Genomic DNA, 18,101 nt, shown 5'->3' on the forward strand with positions numbered 1-18,101 from the left:
AACAAACTGCGACTCGAGAGCCATATGTGGCTCTTTGGCCCCTTGAGTGTGGCTCTTCTACAAAATACGTGCAGGCGCGCACGTACAGTGAGAATGATACTTCGTGGCCCATGAGCAGAAGTCTGTTTTCAGCTCTCCAAAGAAATTTCAATCATTGTACTGTTGATATTTGGCTCTGTTGATTAATGAGTTTGCCAACCACTGGTCTAGGCAATAAGAAAACCACTCTAGAATACTGCTGTGTTGCAGTGAATTAGGTTTAGATATCCTTTTTTTGCTTTTGCTTTTGCTTTTTTAAGGCAGTTGATTCTTTCTTGAAAAGATATCCCAGTGCAATTTGAATCTCCCCTTAATTTGGTCTTAAGCATTAGTGATGTTAGTAAATTTGAGTTGTGTGTGCTCTCTTTTCCTTTATTCTTTAATGAATGTGTGAATTAGGTATGAAAAGAGATGAGGGTAAGGAGCTAGAGCCCTGGTTGATGTAAAATAAGATAGACATTCAAATAATTGGTGATGGGACATTATTATTGATGGTCAGTTGACAGTGACTGACATTATTTTAATGTTCTTCCCTATAATGGCAGGAGATGCTAGAGCATTTGTTTAGATTAAACTCTTACATCTTCTTCCTGAAGGTTCACTTACAGAGTGCTACGATGAACTGGGAAACAGATACCAGCTTCCAGTCTATTGCCTGGCACCACCTATCAACATGATAGAGGAAAAGAGCGACATAGAGACTCTGGATATTCCTGAGCCACCTCCTAATTCTGGATATGAATGTCAGCTCCGTTTGCGCCTTTCCACTGGCAAAGACCTCAAGCTTGTAGTGCGCAGCACAGACACAGTGTACCACATGAAGAGGCGGCTCCACGCAGCCGAGGGAGTGGAGCCGAGCAGTCAGCGGTGGTTCTTTTCTGGCAGACCTCTCACCGACAAGATGAAGTTAGAAGAGCTGAAGATCCCAAAGGACTATGTTGTACAGGTTATAATGAGCCAACCTTTGCAAAGCCCAGCACCAGTTGAGAACTGATCTGGTCCTATTGGCTGGTCCCCAGGTCCCTCCCGCTCCTTTGTATTGTTGTTTCCTACTCCATGGCGTGAAATTTATTTTCACTGCTCTGAATTCCGTATAATGGATTTCGTTCTGAGGAATTACCAGTGAAAATTCCATCTGTGATGGAGACCAACAAAAATAATAAAACACAAAAGAGCTAGCATTTGAGACTCATGTAATTACAATTTCTAATTTGAGGGGCAGTTAGAAATAGATAACCATTTATTTTAAAACACTCAGCAATTATATAATGGCTGTATTTAAATGATTTGGACTGTACATAGAACATTGCATCAATGAACAGCACCAAGCACCTTGTGAATACAGAGTTTTTATAAAAATAAACTATAACTTCCAGAAATCATCAACAATGATAAAACTTGAGCTTCTTAGCATGGAAACTGGAAAGAGCAGTATTTGAGGTTCTCTTCTATTCTGATCTTAATTCTTTGCTTAATTAATATTTAGTCATTAAGGACTAGAGACTGGTAAATTGTGTCTCAGTATTGCTTTCCTCATCCCCATATGTTCAGCTTTTTATTACATTCACACTAAATTTTGGTGCCTTCCAGCACATTGGTGGCAGGCGCCCTCTGGAACACTAGGCAATAATTTAGTCAGTGCAATCAGATCTCCGACTTTCAACTGATACTCAGTTGAAGAGTCTCTTGTTCTCTTGCTACATAGGTATTTTTAAATGTATTTATAACCAAGTGGTTTTCATATCCAGGCTTAGAAGATCACCATTATATAATACCTTAAATTGTTCTCTCTCCTCTGCTTGGAACTTTTCAGAACTGTGTCCCCAAATACATGGATACTGGGCCAGGGAACTCAGGGAATCAGTACAGCTGTTCCCACTGTAGGATAATAGTCATTCTCTTTCTCCCCCAATTTGCAGGAAGGGTGTAAGGAAACCCATTCTTTGTGTGCCTGGGAGAATTGTGCCTATTTTCCAGTCTTTTAGAGAAAATTTCAACGTATAAATTACTAATATGAAAGATTCACTGATGTCACTTTAACATCAGCAGTGAGACCAAACGATGAAACGTTGCTCTATACTTTAGTGCTTTCCTGTTCACTGTTACCTTAGTTATGCTGGATGAGCATTTTCCTCTCTCCTCTCACCTAGCAGAGGCAAATTGAGAACCATCCGCAGACTCGATTATAGAGGACTGAAAAATCCAGTGAGATAACGTGATTCTTTTCTACTGTGACTGAATAAAGCTGCCAAGGATTGTATTGAACTTGGAGCCTTTTCAAGGCGGTTCCATTAGTGAGAGAAGGGGCTGCCACATGATCACTGAACCCCTGAGAATCCATGAGATGGGAAATTAGAGGAAGAAGGCACTTACGCTGTTTGCAGCAGGAAAACAGACCTCCACACCTATTTGGATGTGAAGCACATTATTCATTTCAGTGGCAAAATGAGACTGCTACTTAGTCTAAAGGTAATGTTCAAAATGGCATTAAACTTCCTATAGCCTGCTAGATCCTATATAATAAAAGCTTAATATGCTAAGCATCCAGTTGGCTGGTCAGCCATTCAACCAAAGCATAATATACTGATGATACGCTAAGGCCACTCAACTACTCGCTATAACATGCACTGACCACCAGGAGGCAGACAGTCAACCAGTCACTATGATGTGCATTTACCACCAGGGGGTAGACACTTTGGTAGGTTAGCTTGCTGCTGGGGTCCAGCTGATTGGGACTGAGCAAGACAGGCCGGACACGCCCTGAAGCTCTCCTGCATCCCTCCCCGGCCCAGATCATGCACTGGTGGGGTACTTTGACCTGGCCTGCACCCACTCCCAGTTGGGGACCCCTCGGGGATATTGGAGAGCTGGTTTCAGCCCGATCCTGCAGGCCAGGCTGAGGAACCCCACTGGTGAATAAATTTGTGCACCAGGCCTCTAGTATAATATTTATCATTGTGACGCCTATTTCTGAGAGCTTTAACTTCTACTTTTTTTAAATGAAATTGTTTGATTCATTGTGGCTACATTTAATTTGAGTTTGTTGATAATTGACTATAAATCCAACAGGATACAGCAGCATTAATTCCAAAGGAGTCTTTATATATGGAGTTGGAGGTATGTGAAGGCTTTCAGTACACTGCCCCATCATCAAATAGTTTCGTTCATTTGTTTGCCACATTGGATTAGCAACATCTCTCAAAGTCTGTCAATTGGGAAAAAAGTGTTCAAACCTACTTTTAAGTAAATTTGGTGATATTAATAGTCTATGGTTGGTGGAAGGTCTTTTTTGTTTGTAGAAGATTTAAGCTCTCAAAAGTTTATTTTAAAGGAACATATACTTTGAATAACAAATACTGGGCATGTTTAACTAACCTAGGTGAGAAAACTATGGTGCTGTTTAATTGTAAATATATTGATATAAGATTGGACCAATACTTGATGTGTACAATTTTAGTATGTAGGATTTTGTGCTTTTTTTAAAAAAAAAGTTCAAATTTTCTCGTCTTTGCCTTTTTTGTGTGTGTTTTTTTATTGTTACTTTCTACAATAAGGGTAATTTGCCTCATTCTAATAAAACCTCTAAAAAGCTTTTTCTCTTTTTTAAAACTTCAACTCAATAAATAACTTTATTATCATCAGACTTAGAATCTGCTGTGCCAAACCATATGTGGTCATTATAGGTATGCCTTATCTTCAGCATTGAAATCTTGGTCTAAAATAGATTGTTTTAAGAATCCGTGTTGTAAATCAAAACTTCTAATTCAGTTTTTCAGAAGCACTGTGCTCATTTCTTACCCATTTTTTTTTTTTAACAAATTGGCAGGTTTTGACAAATTTTTATGTAAAGCTAGTGGCACAAAGTCAATGTGGATTTGTGCACATTGAAAGGAAGTTAATTAGAACTATTTTAATATCGCTATTTGCCCTTTCTCTACAATAGAAGTGTCAGAGATAAAAGAAAATTAGTAAAATGTATATGAAAGTAATATATAAATTGATTTAATAAACAATGAAAGCAATAAAGATGACATAAAAACAAAAACATAAAAACACTGATAAAAACAATGATATATTGATTAAACTTATTCTAGTATCTCCCTGTATACCACATTAAGAGTAAAAACACTCAAGCCGAAACCGGTATGGCTCAGTGATAAAGCATTGGCCTGTGGACTGAGGGGTCCCGGATTCGATTCCGGTCAGGGCACATCCCCAGTTGGGAGTTGTGCAGGAGGCAGCTGATCGATGATTCTCATCGATGTTCCTCTCTGTCCCTCTTCCTCTCTGTAAGAAAATCAATAAAATATATTTTAAAATAAAAATAAAAACACTCAATACATTCTGTCCACACCGGCTTCTTTTGGCTTCAGTGGTACATTGTGCCAGTAGTTGGTCTGTCGGCTTGCTTTCAGCTTCAGAACGTCATCAAAAACGACCAAATTCACTATCAACAATGACAGACCAAACCACGAGCAATTAGTGCCAGCAAGAGCTCTCTATGTAATTGAAATTTCTTTTGAGAGCCAAAATTTTTAAACTTAACCTCCTAACGCCACTTCTTCAAAGTAGACTCGCCCAGGCTGTGGTATTTTGTGTAAGAGCCACACTCAAGGGGCCAAAGAGCCGCATGTGGCTCGCAGTTTGCCGACCACGGCTAGCACTGTGGTTCTCAAACTCGAGCATGCATTAGAATTACCTGGAAGGCTATTAAAACACAAATTGTTTGATTCTCCCCCCGACGCTCAAGTTAGTAGGTCTGAATGGGGCTCAATAATTTATATTTCTCTTAAGTTCCCAGTTGCTGCTGCTGGTGGTCTTATAGGTATGAGTATATTCATCCACCTTACATTGTTTTCTTCCATAAATGCATGTATGACTCTACACCTTTGATTTTTTTTTTTAATGGGGACTAGTAGGTTGTCCATACAAGTAGAGTTAGATTTGCTCCGTTCCTCTTACAGCTGCAATAGGGTTCCATTGTGGGGTACCACGGTGATTTCAGACACGTGGTTCTGGTGAGGTTGGCCGTTTCCAGTTGTTTGCCACTGTGAACTGTCTGCCATGAAAGTCCTTACCCACATGTTTGTGACTGACTGTACATCTTACTCCTGAAGAGGTTGAATTGCTAGATCAACGAGTGTATATAAACAGGAAGTAGATGCTGACTTGCCCCCAAATAGATTTGGCCAATTGAATACGATAGCAGTATGACTGCTCGTATTTCCTTGACTGATCTTTTGGTCTTTGACAATCTAAGTGAAAATCTATGTCTTCTAAGTTTTTAATTTGTGTCTTTTCCTTGGGTAAATAGCATTTTACTGTAAATTTTAAGGCCATTGGTATTTTTTTTTCTGGCGAATTCTCTTTATGCTTGCCCATTTCCTGGTTTGCAAGAACTCTTTATCTTTAAATTTGTAATTTTCTATCACATTGTTTTTTTATTTTTATGTAATTTATGTGCAAATATTAAGTTTTTCATGGTCAGATCTATTAGTCTTATGTCTTATGACTTCTGGGTTTTCATAACTTACCTACTCTGAGACTGAACAGTTTTATTCCCATGTATTTATTTATTTTATGGGGTTTTTTGGTGTGTTTATTTTCAGTTGATCTCTTTTTATTTTTATTTTTTAATTTATTTTTATTTTTTTTAATTTTTAAAATAAATTTTTATTGTTCATATTATTACAAATGTTCCTTTCCCCCCCTTCTCACCCCACCCTCTGTCCTTTCCCCACCCCCCATTGTCCTCATCCATAGGTGCACAATTTATGTTCAGTCTCTTCCCACATCTCCCTCTCCCCTTTTCCCCAAGAATCATCAGTTCACTCCCCTTCCATACCTCTGATTCTATTATATTCAACAGTTAATATTGTTCCTCAGATTTTTTTTTTTTAGTTTCCTTGGTTTTTAGATTCACTTGTTGATAGTTATGTATTTGTTGTTCATAATTTTTATCTTTATTTACTTTCTCTTCTGAAAGAACCCCCTTCAGCAATTCATATAATTCTGGTTTGGCGGTGGTGAACTCCTTTAGCTTTTTTTTATTAGTGAAGCTCTTTATCTGACCTTCGAATCTGAGTGATAGCTTTGCTGGATAGATTATCTTTGGCTGTAGGTTCTTACTATTCATCACCTTGAATATTTCTTGCCATTCCCGTCTGGCATGCATGGTTTCTGTTGAGAAATCAGCTGACAATCGTATAGGTGTTCCTTTATAGGTAACTACCTGCTTAGCTCTTGCTGCTTTTAATATTCTCTCTTTGTCTTTTGCTCTTGGAATCTTAATTATGATTTGTCTTGGTGTGGTCCTCTTTGGATTCCTTTTATTTGGAGTTCTGTGTGCTTCCTGGACTTGTAAGTCCAATTCTTTCACCAGGTGGGGGAAGTTTTCTGTCACTATTTTTTTCAGTATGTTTTCGATATCTTGCTCTCTTTCATCTTCTGGGACCCCCATAATTCTGATGTTGGATCGTTTGAAGTTGTCCCAGAGGTTTCTTACATCATCTTCAATTTTCTGGATTCTCTTGCCTTCTAGCTTCTGCAGAGGAGTGTCTTCTGGCTCTTTATGTTCCAAATCTTTGACTTGATTCTTGCGATCTTCTATTCTGTTTTTAGGACTCTGTAAAATATTTTTTATTTCAGACAATGTATTCTTTATTTCTTGTTGATCCCTTATCATTTCTTGTTGATCCCTTTTCATATCCTCATAGGTCTCATGTATTTTATCGGCCTTTTCTAGGAGACTCTTGAAAAACCTTATAAGTGTGGTTTTGAACTCTATATCCAGTCGCTTTTTGTCCTTCATTTCTTTCGTTTGTGATCTATTTGGTTTAGGCATCTTCGCAGGCAGCTTTCCTGATGGGGCGGGGTTTCAGGGTGGAGCCTACAGCCTTGGCTTCCGTCAGCCCCGCCCTATGCGACTCCTGAGACTCAGGGTCCTTCAGTACTTGTTGCAAGCGCCTCTGAGAGAAAGGTGCCCTCGATTTTCGCCTGCTGCCAAACTCTATGCTCTCCCCCAATGAGTCCGGTATTGGGGTTCAGTTCAGTTGGAAGTGGAGTTGGAGGTGGCGTTCAGAGCAGTCTGGAGCCCCTGTCTCCTTCCAGTCAGGGCAATCCCGCGGCACAGCCGGCCGGCCCTTCTCTGCGCGCACTGTGCGCGCCTCCGGGACCTTCTCTCGCGGTTCCCTGGAGTTCCGCCTTACAGCCCAGCTCCCTATGGGTGAGCCTGGGTCCCCAGGGTCTGGCCTAGAATTGGGGTTCAGAGCAGTTGGAGCTGGGCCCAGCACAATCGGAGCTTTTCTCTGCTTCCCGCTTGGGAACGCCAGCCAGGCACTCGGCCTCCCTCCTCTCCGGCTCCTCCTCTCCGCGCGCCGCGTGTCTCCGTACCTTAGGCTTTTACAGCTCCTCCGCGCTTCCTTCTGGTTTTCTCCTTGCTTCTTGTTGTAGGATTTCCAGTCAGTCGACTTCCCTGTAGTTCTGGGTAATGTCCATTTTGTATTTTAGTTGTATTTTATTGAAATTGTTGTGTGTGGCTGCGGCTAGTTGCCTACCCGAGCAGCCATCTTGGATTCTCTCCCCTTATTTTATGGTTTTATGCTGGTGCAAGGAAGGAAGTGGCAACCCAGGATTACTTTTTCCCCAGCTGTCTTCCCTGCTTTTCCTGACACTACTTACTGAATAATGTTCATCTCTTTTTCCCATTGACGTTAAAACAAATCAGTCTTTATGCCAATTATTAAGACTACTATTTCAGTAGTCTTGTTAATTAGCAAATTAGTAAAATTAGTAATAGGACACATTAGTAAATAACACTTGTGTCCACCTCCAACTCTCAGATGCTGTGGGTTAGTATTTTTACTTATGGGAAAAGAGGAAGGGAAGAACCTGGCTGTAGCCAATCTCCCGTGATTTCTGTCCCTGGCTCCATCCGAGCTGTTCACAGTGGTGACTGCCCAGCTCACGGCTGTCAGCATACTAGTTGATTTGGCCTTTTCTGGTCTTTGTTTTTGCATTAGCCACCAGATAATACGGGAGGACTGAGGACTAATAGGAGAGAAGTGATTTCACTTGGCTTAATTGGCTACCTCTAAAATGCTTTCTTTTTGTGGCTGGTCCTGGCTGGAACTGTAGTCACCTCCTCAGTCAGGCCTGCCATTCACCTGCCCTGCAACTCTGCCCCTGGCCACCCACTGCTCAGGTCCCTGAGCAAACTTTCTCTGCCGACCAAGGAATTCTAATGTAACTGTGACATAGTCATAATACTGTGTTACTACCATCCAACGCGTGTGAAGGTACTTGGTCTGATAAGCTCTATCCTTAAAAGCACAGTGAGTTGACTCAATGTGAAAATAATGAAACTTTTTTTAAGTATACCTACAAATACATTAAAAAAATTTTTTTAATTTTTTTTCATAGATTGATACTCCATGGTTGAGTGTTGCTGGCTCAATCCCCAGTGTGGGGTGTGCAGGAGGCAGCTATCTATGATTCTCTCTCATCATTGATGTTTCTATCTCTCCCTGCCCCTTCCTTTCTGAAATTAATAAAAATATCCTATATAATAAAAGCCTAATATGCTAAGTGTCTGGTCGTCCAGTCAAAGCATAATATGCTAATGATATGCTAAGGACACTCAACTACTCGCTTAGGGGGCAGACACACTGACCAGTAGATTAGCTTGCTCCTACGGTCTGGCCAATAGGGACTGAACAAGACTGTCCGGACACACCCCAGAGCCTTTCCTCAGTCCCTCCCTGGCTGGCCAACCTCCCACATCGTGCATCAATGGGGTCCCTCCACCTAGTCTGCACTCTCACAATCCAGGACCCCTTGGGGGATGTCAGAGAGCCAGTTTCGGCCAGACACTAGAATGACCAGTCGCTGTGACACACACTGACCACCAGGGGGCAGGTGCTCAACACAGGAGCTCTCCCCTGGTGGTCAGTGCACTCCCACAGGGGGAGCAGAGCTCAGCCAGAAGCCAGGCTCCCGGCAGGCCAGTGCAGCAGTGGGATGGGAGCCTCTCCTGCCTCTGAGGCAGCACTGAGGATGTCTGACTGCCAGCTTAGGCAAGTTCCCCACAGGGAGCGGGCCTCACCCGTCATTTAGCCATCCCCCAAGGGCTCCCGGACTGCGGGAGGGTGCAGGCTGGGCTGAGGGACCTCCTCCCCCGAGTGCAGGAATTTCATGTACCAGGCCTCTAGTGTTTTAAAAAAGAGAAACATCCACAATAAGCCTGCAACCTGGGCATGTGCCCCCACTGGGAATGGAGTTGTGACCTGGTTCAGCTGATATTCAACTACTGAGCCACACCAGCAGGGCTACCTGAGCAGATGTGATCTATTTGTTTAAGCACCTGACTCGGAGAGTAAATCAGATTCTAGGAAGAACACAACCCCAGGATCCTTAAAAGTCTCTTCCCTTGTGGTTGGAGGCACGTCACCACTCGCCATTTTGAAGTATTGCATCCAGGTAGTTTTGGCCTAAGGATTGGGAGACCCGACAGGGTCTGGAAGTGTTGGACCACGAGGGCCTAATACTGGGGAGGCACTGCCTGCTTTCAACTGCTTAGCCCCAGGAAGTGTGGGCAACTGTTTGGATCCACAGGGACCAAATGAACAGGCTGATGTGAAAAGCAGCAGCAGAACTGGGACATGTGGGTGGACAGAGAGAGTGGTTGCTTCACATGACATCCTTGTATCGTATGGGAGGTCCACAGTTTACCGTATTTTCCGGCGTATAAGACGACTTTTAAAACGAAAAAAGTCAACCGAAAATCAGGGGTCGTCCTATACGCCGAGTATATCCCGAAAAAACGTCTAGATATGCTACTAAACGAATTTTCCAACTCGATCCCACACCAATCACTGCAAGGCTGCTCAGACCGCCTCCTTAACTCAGCCAATCCAAGCAGGCTTTTTATGCATGCAAATTATACATGTTCTGTATCCGAAGCTACACTGTGTTCTAGTAAAAAGCCTGCTCAGATTGGCCAGAGTCAGAGAGGTGGTCTATTTAAAAAAGAACTGGTGTTGCCTCGGAAGTGGGGGGTAGTCTTATACAGCGAATATAGGCCTAAACCTATGTTTTAACTGTAAAATTAGGGGGTCGTCTTATACGCCGGAAAATACGGTATCAAAGTGATGAACTTACTGTCTAGAGGACACTCCTTTGGACCCTTCACATATCAAAGGGAATGTGGAGATATACTTGGGTGTTCACATTTATTTTTAAACATGCTTACAGTGATAATTCCTTATATTGTGTTTTCAGATGAATTTCTTTCAAGGAGTTCCTCTCTTGCCTCCCCACTAACGTTCTGCAGTGGATTCTGAGAGCAGAGACTTTTCCTCATTCTCATTCTCTTCTTTCTGCTTCTCCTGGTACTTGTCCATGGCGGAGATGGTAAACAGCTTAAATTCCTTGTAATTCAGGTGCTTTTGTTGGGAGGTAAAAAAGAAAAATTATTATATTTCAGGAAGGACTCGATACTTTGTTTCAGATGACAGCAGGATTATAAGCATTTCTCATTTAAAAACTTGGAAACTGCCGAAGCCAGTTTGGCTCAGTGGTAGAGCATCGGTCTGCGGACTGAAAGGTCCCAGGTTTGATTCCGGTCAAGGGCATGTACATTGGTTGCGGGCACATCCCCAGTAGGGGATGTGCAAGAGGCAGCTGGTCGATGTTTCTCATTGACATTTCTAGCTCTCTCTCTCTCTCCCTTCCTCTCTGTAAAAAAAATCAATAAAATATATTAAAAATAAATAAATAAAAACTTGGAAACTTAAAGAGGCTGGTAATTAGGACAAAATTATCTTCAGATTGTAGTCGAGGAGCCAGGGACAGAGCCTCTATTGTAGACTCTGAAGGAACCCAGAGTCACTTTCTTTTACTCCCAGGCCAGACGCTCCAGGCTGGCACCTGAGGTTCAGACGTGACCCACCTTCCTCAGCCTCCCCTCCCCCTGGCTTCCCCAACGTGGACTTCCTCCCTAAATAGGCAGAATTCACAGTCTTCACCCCAGTGGTCTCTTAGGATTTTGCTCCTGTGTTCTCATCACAGAATTTCTTCTTTCTACTCGCTCAGCTCTCTATGCCCTTCCCCAACACCAAACTCCTGCCATATCCTTTATAATAGAAGCCTAATATGCAAATAGACAAAATGGCAGAATGACGGGTTGCTATGACATGCACTGACCACCAGGGGGCAGATGCTCACCACAGGAGTTGCCCCCAGGCCGCAGACCCCAGGCCAGCCAAGACAGGTGCCAGCAGGGCCTCCCCCCCCACCCCCCCCCCCCCGCCCCCGCGCACACACACACATTCCCCCACTGGTCACCTCCTATAAAGGGAGGTGACCGGTGGCATGGTGATTGGGGGGCGGGGCCAGCAGGCAGGCAGTGCCAGGCTGACCAAGGTAGGTGCCAGCAGGGGGACCTGATCACCCCACCGGTTGCCCCACAGATCAGCCCTGATTGCCGGCCAGGCCTAGAGACCCTCCCCATGCACTAATTTCATACACCGGGCCTCTAGTTAATATATTATCCTTCTCTAAGCTGTAATTTTGTATCCATATTCTTGTATGGAGCAGTTATTCAGTCCTCCCTCTCCCATGGGCCTGTGAATCTCCAGTGTTTCTGATCCCAGTGCCATGGCATGCTGGAGCACGTTTTCTTTCTCTTATTTTTTAATTTTTATCTTCACCTGAGGATGTTTTTCCCATTGACTTTCAGAGAGAGGGAAAGACAGGGAGAAACACCAGTGTGAGAGACATACATTGACTGGTTGCCTCCTGCATGCACCCTGACCAGGAGCCTGCACCCTAGGTATGTGCCCTTGACTGGAATCAAACCCGGGACCTTTTGGCCCTCAGGCCCACGTTCTGTCGACGGAGCCAAACCGGCCAGGCCCGGAGCAGGTTCCTCGCCCCTCCTCACTGTCCGGGCAGCGGGACACTGTCCTCGCCTGAGGACAGGGGGCGCCAGGCCCCCTCGGGGCCCTGCACTCACGCAGTCCCCGGTGATGTCGAAGTCGCGGTAGAACTCCCGGAGGTCGTGCTTTTTGATGTTGAAGAGGAAGTCGTACTTTTGGAAGCTCTCCGCCCCGAGCCTCATCTCCCCGTCCAGGTCCAGCAGCTCGAACACCGGCCGCGAGTGGCGGAAGATGAACTGCTCTTCCAGGTGGTTCTGCGGGGAGAAAGGGGCCGCCCAGGAGCGGCGCTGCTGGGGCCGCTTCCCACACTGGCCAGGACGCCACCTCTGTCCCCTCGCCCAGTCCCCGGAGGGCCACAGGCCGAGGCGGAGCTGCAGGCCGGCTAAGGGCGGAGAGGCTGCTGCGGGCAGTGCTGCCTCGGCGGCATCTGTCCTCAGGGGAACCGAGCCGCCTGTCCGGATCATCCCGCTGGACAGACCCCTGGCCACCAGAACGCCTATCCTCACCTCGACCGAAAACAATGGAGGCACAGGGCCCTTTCCACACGGAGCCGGAGGGAAACACACGGCAGAAGTGGGTGCAGGCCCGGTGGGAACCCATGTCCGTCACCCCTCCCGCCAGGAGATCCTCGGAGAGGGGGGAGGTGGCGGGGGAGAGGCTGGGTGATGCTGGGAGGGTCTAGGTTACGGATGGGCCACGTGGGAGCCGGGAGTGGTTCTTGCCCACACTGTCTGCCTTCCCAGTTTGCAGGAAAGGGAAGGAGATGCTGGGTGCGCTCTGAATTCGGGGCCTCGTTCAGTGAGAGGCTGGGGCTGCCCCAGGGCCCGCCCACACTCACCTCGTGCGCCAGCACGATGCACACCAGCATGTAGAACTGGTCAAAGCCGATCTCGCCCACAGCCTCCCAGTCCAGCATGTTGAACACATTCATGATCTGTTTCCTGGTCCAGTTAGTCACATGATGAAGGAAGTGGTAGAACAGCACATCTGTGGGGGGAGGTGGGGGGGGAGGGCGGGCGACAAGGAGATGGATTATTCAGAAACAGCTCCAAAGGCTAACGCACTGGGAGCCGCCTGGATGGTACTGATGTTGGAAGCCAGTGACCTGGGAAAAGCAACGATTTTCTTTTTTTCAAAATGTTTTCTTATAAACATATATATTTTTTTATTGATTTCAGAGAGGGAGGGAGAGGGAGAGAGAGATGGAAACATCAGTGACGAGAGAAAATCACTGATCGGCTGCCTCCTGCACGCCCCCTAGTTGGGATCAAGCCCACAACCCCGGCAAGTGCCCTTGACTGAAATCGAACCCAGGACCCTTCAGTCTGCAGGCAGACGCTCTATCCACTGACCCAAACCAGCTACAGCTCAAAATCTTTTTTTTTTTTTTTTTTAAACCATTTATTGATTTCAGAGAGGAAGAGAAAGAAACACCAATGATTCTTTGAGAGAGAATCATTCACCGGCTGCCTCTTGCACGCCCCACACTGGGGATCGAGCCCGCAACCTGGGCATGTGCCCTGACCAGGAATTGAACTGTGACCTCCTGGCTCAGAGGTCAATGCTCAGCCACTGAGCCAGCCGGCAGGGCTAGCAATGATACTATTTTGTTTCTGGCTTTGCCACTGCTCCTCCCACGATTCCTTAAACCTTAATTGCCCTGAGCCTGAGAAAAGGCTGCATCGGAGGCTGGAGAGCGAGGGCGGAGAGGACGAGGTTCCTGACCCCGCTCCCACACTCCACGTGTGGACAGGCGTGTGGAGTAACCAGGCACATGCTCCCCGTACATGGAGGGAAGAGCTGATTCTCACTGGGGACCTCAGACACGTCCTTGGAGAAGCTGACATTTCACCTGGCCCTTTCACTCGTGGAGACAATTAAAACAAGAGAAATTTTTAAGAAATCATTCCTCTTTATATATATATTATTGATTTTTTAAAATATATTTTATTGATTTTTTACAGAGAGGAAGGGAGAGAGATAGAGAGCTAGAAACATCGATGAGAAAGAAACATCGACCAGCTGCCTCCTGCACACCCCTCACCGGGGATGTGCCTGCAACCAATGTACATGCCCCTGACCGGAATCGAACCCGGGACCTTTCAGTCTGCAGACCGACGCTCTACCACTGAGCCAAACCGGTTTCGGCTATATTATTGATTTTATTGATTTTTTTACATAGAGGAGGAGAGAGGGATAGAGAGTTAGAAACATCGATGAGAGAGAATCAGCTGCCTCTTGCACACTCCCTACTGGGGATGTGCCCGCAACCCAGGTACATGCCCTTGACAGGAATCAAACCTGGGACCTTTCAGTCCGCAGGCCGACGCTCTATCCACTGAGCCAGACTGGTTTTGGCACTCATTCCTCTTTTGTGCTGAGCCAGCATGGCCAAAGGTGAGCTGAGAGGGGCAGTGAAGGATCGAGGTCAGACAGACGAGAGAATGAAAGCTGGGTCCCGGTGGGACACTGCCTCTCTGATGGAGAGACAGTGACAGCGCCCACAGTGACAGCCTGTCTTTATCTCACAGCCAGACTCCATGATGGGGTAAAGGGAGGGCGTGGCCAAGCTGTTTACAACATCCTCGTGGGGTTCAATCCTGCTCAACTACATGCCCCTGAACTCTATCGAGCCCACGTCACTCAGGCACGTGGGGCCACGTGTTCGGACCATAGGCTCAAGCTTACAACCATACCCTTTGGCTGTCATTGTGCTGGGAGGCTCTGCCCTCCACGCTGGGACTTGCATGTGGCTTTGCCATGAGAGGACTGTGCCCTCTCATCAGTCCGAGGCTTGAACCTGTCCAAACACTGTGGCCGCTCTGCACACGCTTCTACAAAAGCGTCGCTGTGCCTCATGCTCCTACGGAAGCGAGTGCATTTGGCCACGTGGGGAGGGCTCAGCGCGAAGGCCCCCTCTCCCGGAAGGCGCCCCCTGTGGGGACAGTGGCGTCACCGCTCCCCCAGGAGCCTGGGAGAGGAGCTGTCCCTTCCAGCGCTGCCCCGATGGCGGTAACTCCTCCGTCTTGTGAAGCACAGACTCTGACGGGGAAACGGGCGCGGGATGGTGCCTCTCTGACCAGCTCCGGGTGATGTGCGGCCGCTGACACCGCAGGGGCCGCGCTGCGATCCCTGACGCCACAGCCTCGCCGGTCCCAGGGTGGAGCCAGCGCCTTGGTACATGAGTGAAGGGTATTCGGTCCTACAATCAGAGACGACCATCCTGTAATTTGAAGAACAGGGGAGGCTTGTGCTGAAATCCCGCTCACTAATCATCCGTCTCGGCCTCGAAGATGAAAGGAGCGAGCTGGGGACACGTTTATCCGGCGCTGGGCGGCCCTGCCGATCGCGGACACGCACCGCCCCGGTCAAGGAGGGAGACACGGGTCGCTGTCTACGTGCGGTTTCCCCGAGCCCGCTGGCCAAGAGGCTTCCTCCTGCAGAAGACGGGCTTCACTGCACACAGACCACCTCCACTGTGGGGTCCCAGTGCAAGCTCGCTACGGGCTCAGTGACCCAGCCACACGTCCTGGTTCGGGGGCTTCTGATGGTCTCATGATGATCCTTCCCAGGTATGAGCATGTGGGAACACACCATATATATATATTCCTATATAATAAAAGGCTAATATGAAAATAGAACAAATGGTAGAACAACTGAACAACCACTTGCTATGATGTGTGCTGACCACCAGGGGGCATGTGTGGAACATGGCAGGCATTGGCCATGATGGGGTGGTGGAGCAGGTGAGTGGGGGCACCAGACCAAGGCAGGGTGCCAGTCATTGTCATCAGGCCGAGCCTCTGGTGGTTACTGACAATTCTCTGCTCCCATGTGCCTCAGTCCTGCCCTGTGCTCGCACCTGCTGCCAGCATCTGCTGCCGGCCCCAGTCACTCAGTGCTATCAGCAGGTGAGCAGCGGCTGCCAGCCCCTGAGGGCTTCTCCACCTCCCCCTGCTCCTGAGGGGCAATCAGGGCAGCAGCTGCCACTCACACCAGCCCAAATTGCTCCTCACCATCAGTGGGTGGGAGGGGCAGCAGCAGGAACAGGGCAACCAGCAGACAGGGGATCAGGGGCCACGGTGGGAGGGTCTGTGCAGGGGAATGGCCCATAGTTCCTTTCAAGGTGCACAAATTCATGCACTGGGCCCCTAGTACATATACTGTATATATCTCCAGTGATGTTTGTGCAGTTGCTCCTTGAGAGATGTTTTGGTATGGATTTAGTAGCTACTTAACAAATACCGTTTTTCATTCTTTTTAAAATATATATATTTTTATTGATTTCAAAGAGAAAGGGAGAGAGAGAGAGAGAAACATCATTGATGAGAGAGAATCATTGATCAGCTGCCTATTACACACCCCCTACCAGGGACTGAGCCCACAACCTGGGCATGTGTCCTGACTGGAAATTGAATTGGTTCATGGGTTGATGCTCAACCACTGAGTGACACCGTCTGGGCAACAAATGCTGTTTTTACCGCAGCTGGCCCTGGTACTGGCCCTCTCAAGTCTCCAGGGCCCTAGGCACACCACCGGCTGGGAGGCAGTATCAGGGATGGGTCGCACACTTTCCGGTAAACTATCCAGTCCCCTGTGACCAGAAGACACGGCCTGCCCCTCAGGTATTGCATCATGAGGGAGGAGGGAGTTGCCAGGGAGACCAGACTCAGCAGGCATTCCCGTGAGACTAAGAGTGGGCTTTGGAGTCAGAACGCCACGGGTTTCAGCGCCGGGTTTTCTGTTTACAGCTCGGTGCCCTGAAGCTGCGTCATCGCGGACTGGGTTCTTGGGGAGAGTTGGTGACTTACCCTGTGAAAATCTATGCATGACGAGAGGCACGGAGGCAGGAAATGACGAGGAGATGAAGGTGTCCTTTAATTATATTTTAAAGATCGAATGAACTCTTAAAAATCTTTATGGAAGAAACCCCTTACTCACAAATGACCTTAGTCTCTCTCAGGTCACAGTGAATGGATAGGAAACCTTACTTACACTCAGTCCTCTAAAAACCGCTGAAGTCTTGTAACGAATCTCCTATTAGTTTGCGCACTCGCAGGCATGGTGAGGATTACCAGTACTGGTTGGTCACTCACAATTACCCAGAATTAGAAGGGACCCTGCGTATCGTTTATTGGACACAAACATCCCATTTGGCAGACGAGAAGTCTTGCTGAGGGGGGCCTGACCCCCAGGAATAGTTACAATGACAGTGACCCCGCGTCCTCCCCAGGTGCTGTGCATTTTCCGTACTTTCACCTGTTTAATTGTCCTCTCCCCCAACCACGACGCAGACTCCATTATTAGAATCCTTTTACAGACGAGGAAAGTGAGACCTAAACAGGGTGCTGAGCCCAGCTGCTGCAGGTTGAGCGTCGACCTATGTATGAGCCAGGAGGTCCTGGTTCCATCCCTGGTCAGGGCGCATGCCTGGATTGCAGGCTCGATCCCCCGGTAGGGGATGTGCAGGAGGCAGCTGATGGATGATTCTCTCTCATCATTGATGTTTTGTTTTTGTTTTTTTCTCTCTCTCCCTCTCCCTTCCTCTCTGAAATGGAAGAAAAAATAAATAATAAAGAAGGTGACAACACTCTCCAGATCTCCAAGGAGTGAGGGGCGGAGCCAGGATTTGAACCCAGAGCCTGCAGTGGTGTCCTCCTCACTGAGTTGCCACCAGGCTTCAGTGTAAGCTGGTGACTAGACACCAGGTCCTGACCCAGGAGCCGGCTATAGGGCACTGACCGTTGAGGGTGTGGCTGCGGTGCGCGTCCAGCAGGCGGAAGTACTCCACCAGGGCCCTGACGTTCCTCACGGACAGCAGGCAGTACAGCTTGTCCAGGTAGAGGCACCACAGGAACGACCCCGTCTTCAGCTTCAGGGAGGAGCTCCTCATGCCCATGGCTCGGCAACCGGGAGGGAGCGGAGAACGCGGCCTCGGAACTAGAATGTTGGCCCCCAAGAAACTCTGCCGGGAGAGGTCTTCCTGGCCCAAACAGAGTCGGAAACAGTCTAACCAGTCTAACCAGAGCATCGACCTCTGAGCCTGGAGGTCACGGTTCGATTCCCGGCCAGGGCACGTGCCTGGGTTGCGGGCTCGATCCCCAGTGAGGGGCGTGCAGGAGGCAG

General features: G+C 47.4%; 2 protein-coding genes across 2 annotated transcripts in view; one reads left to right on the forward strand and one right to left on the reverse strand.

Annotated features, from left to right (window-relative positions):
- Nucleotides 1–3,630, forward strand: part of UBTD2 (ubiquitin domain containing 2) — a 29,870-nt gene extending 26,240 nt beyond the window's left edge. Inside the window, exon 3 of the mRNA XM_084886225.1 lies at nucleotides 636–3,630. Within this exon, the coding sequence (XP_084742351.1) occupies nucleotides 636–1,033 (398 nt within the window). The 3' untranslated portion in view covers nucleotides 1,034–3,630. The remainder of the gene's footprint in view (nucleotides 1–635) is intronic.
- Nucleotides 3,631–10,355: 6,725 nt separating this feature from the next.
- On the reverse strand, nucleotides 10,356–17,874 carry EFCAB9 (EF-hand calcium binding domain 9; the record flags this gene model as incomplete). The annotated part of the gene is made up of 4 exons (XM_084883884.1): nucleotides 10,356–10,481; nucleotides 12,053–12,229; nucleotides 12,814–12,962; nucleotides 17,718–17,874. The coding sequence occupies 4 exons, from the start codon at nucleotides 17,872–17,874 to the stop codon at nucleotides 10,356–10,358; spliced, it is 609 nt and encodes a 202-aa protein (XP_084740010.1).
- Between the last annotated feature and the right edge of the window lie 227 nt (nucleotides 17,875–18,101).

The sequence above is a fragment of the Pipistrellus hanaki genome (assembly GCF_964339955.1).
Source record: "Pipistrellus hanaki genome assembly, chromosome: 5".
NCBI classification, from domain to species: Eukaryota; Metazoa; Chordata; class Mammalia; order Chiroptera; family Vespertilionidae; genus Pipistrellus; species Pipistrellus hanaki.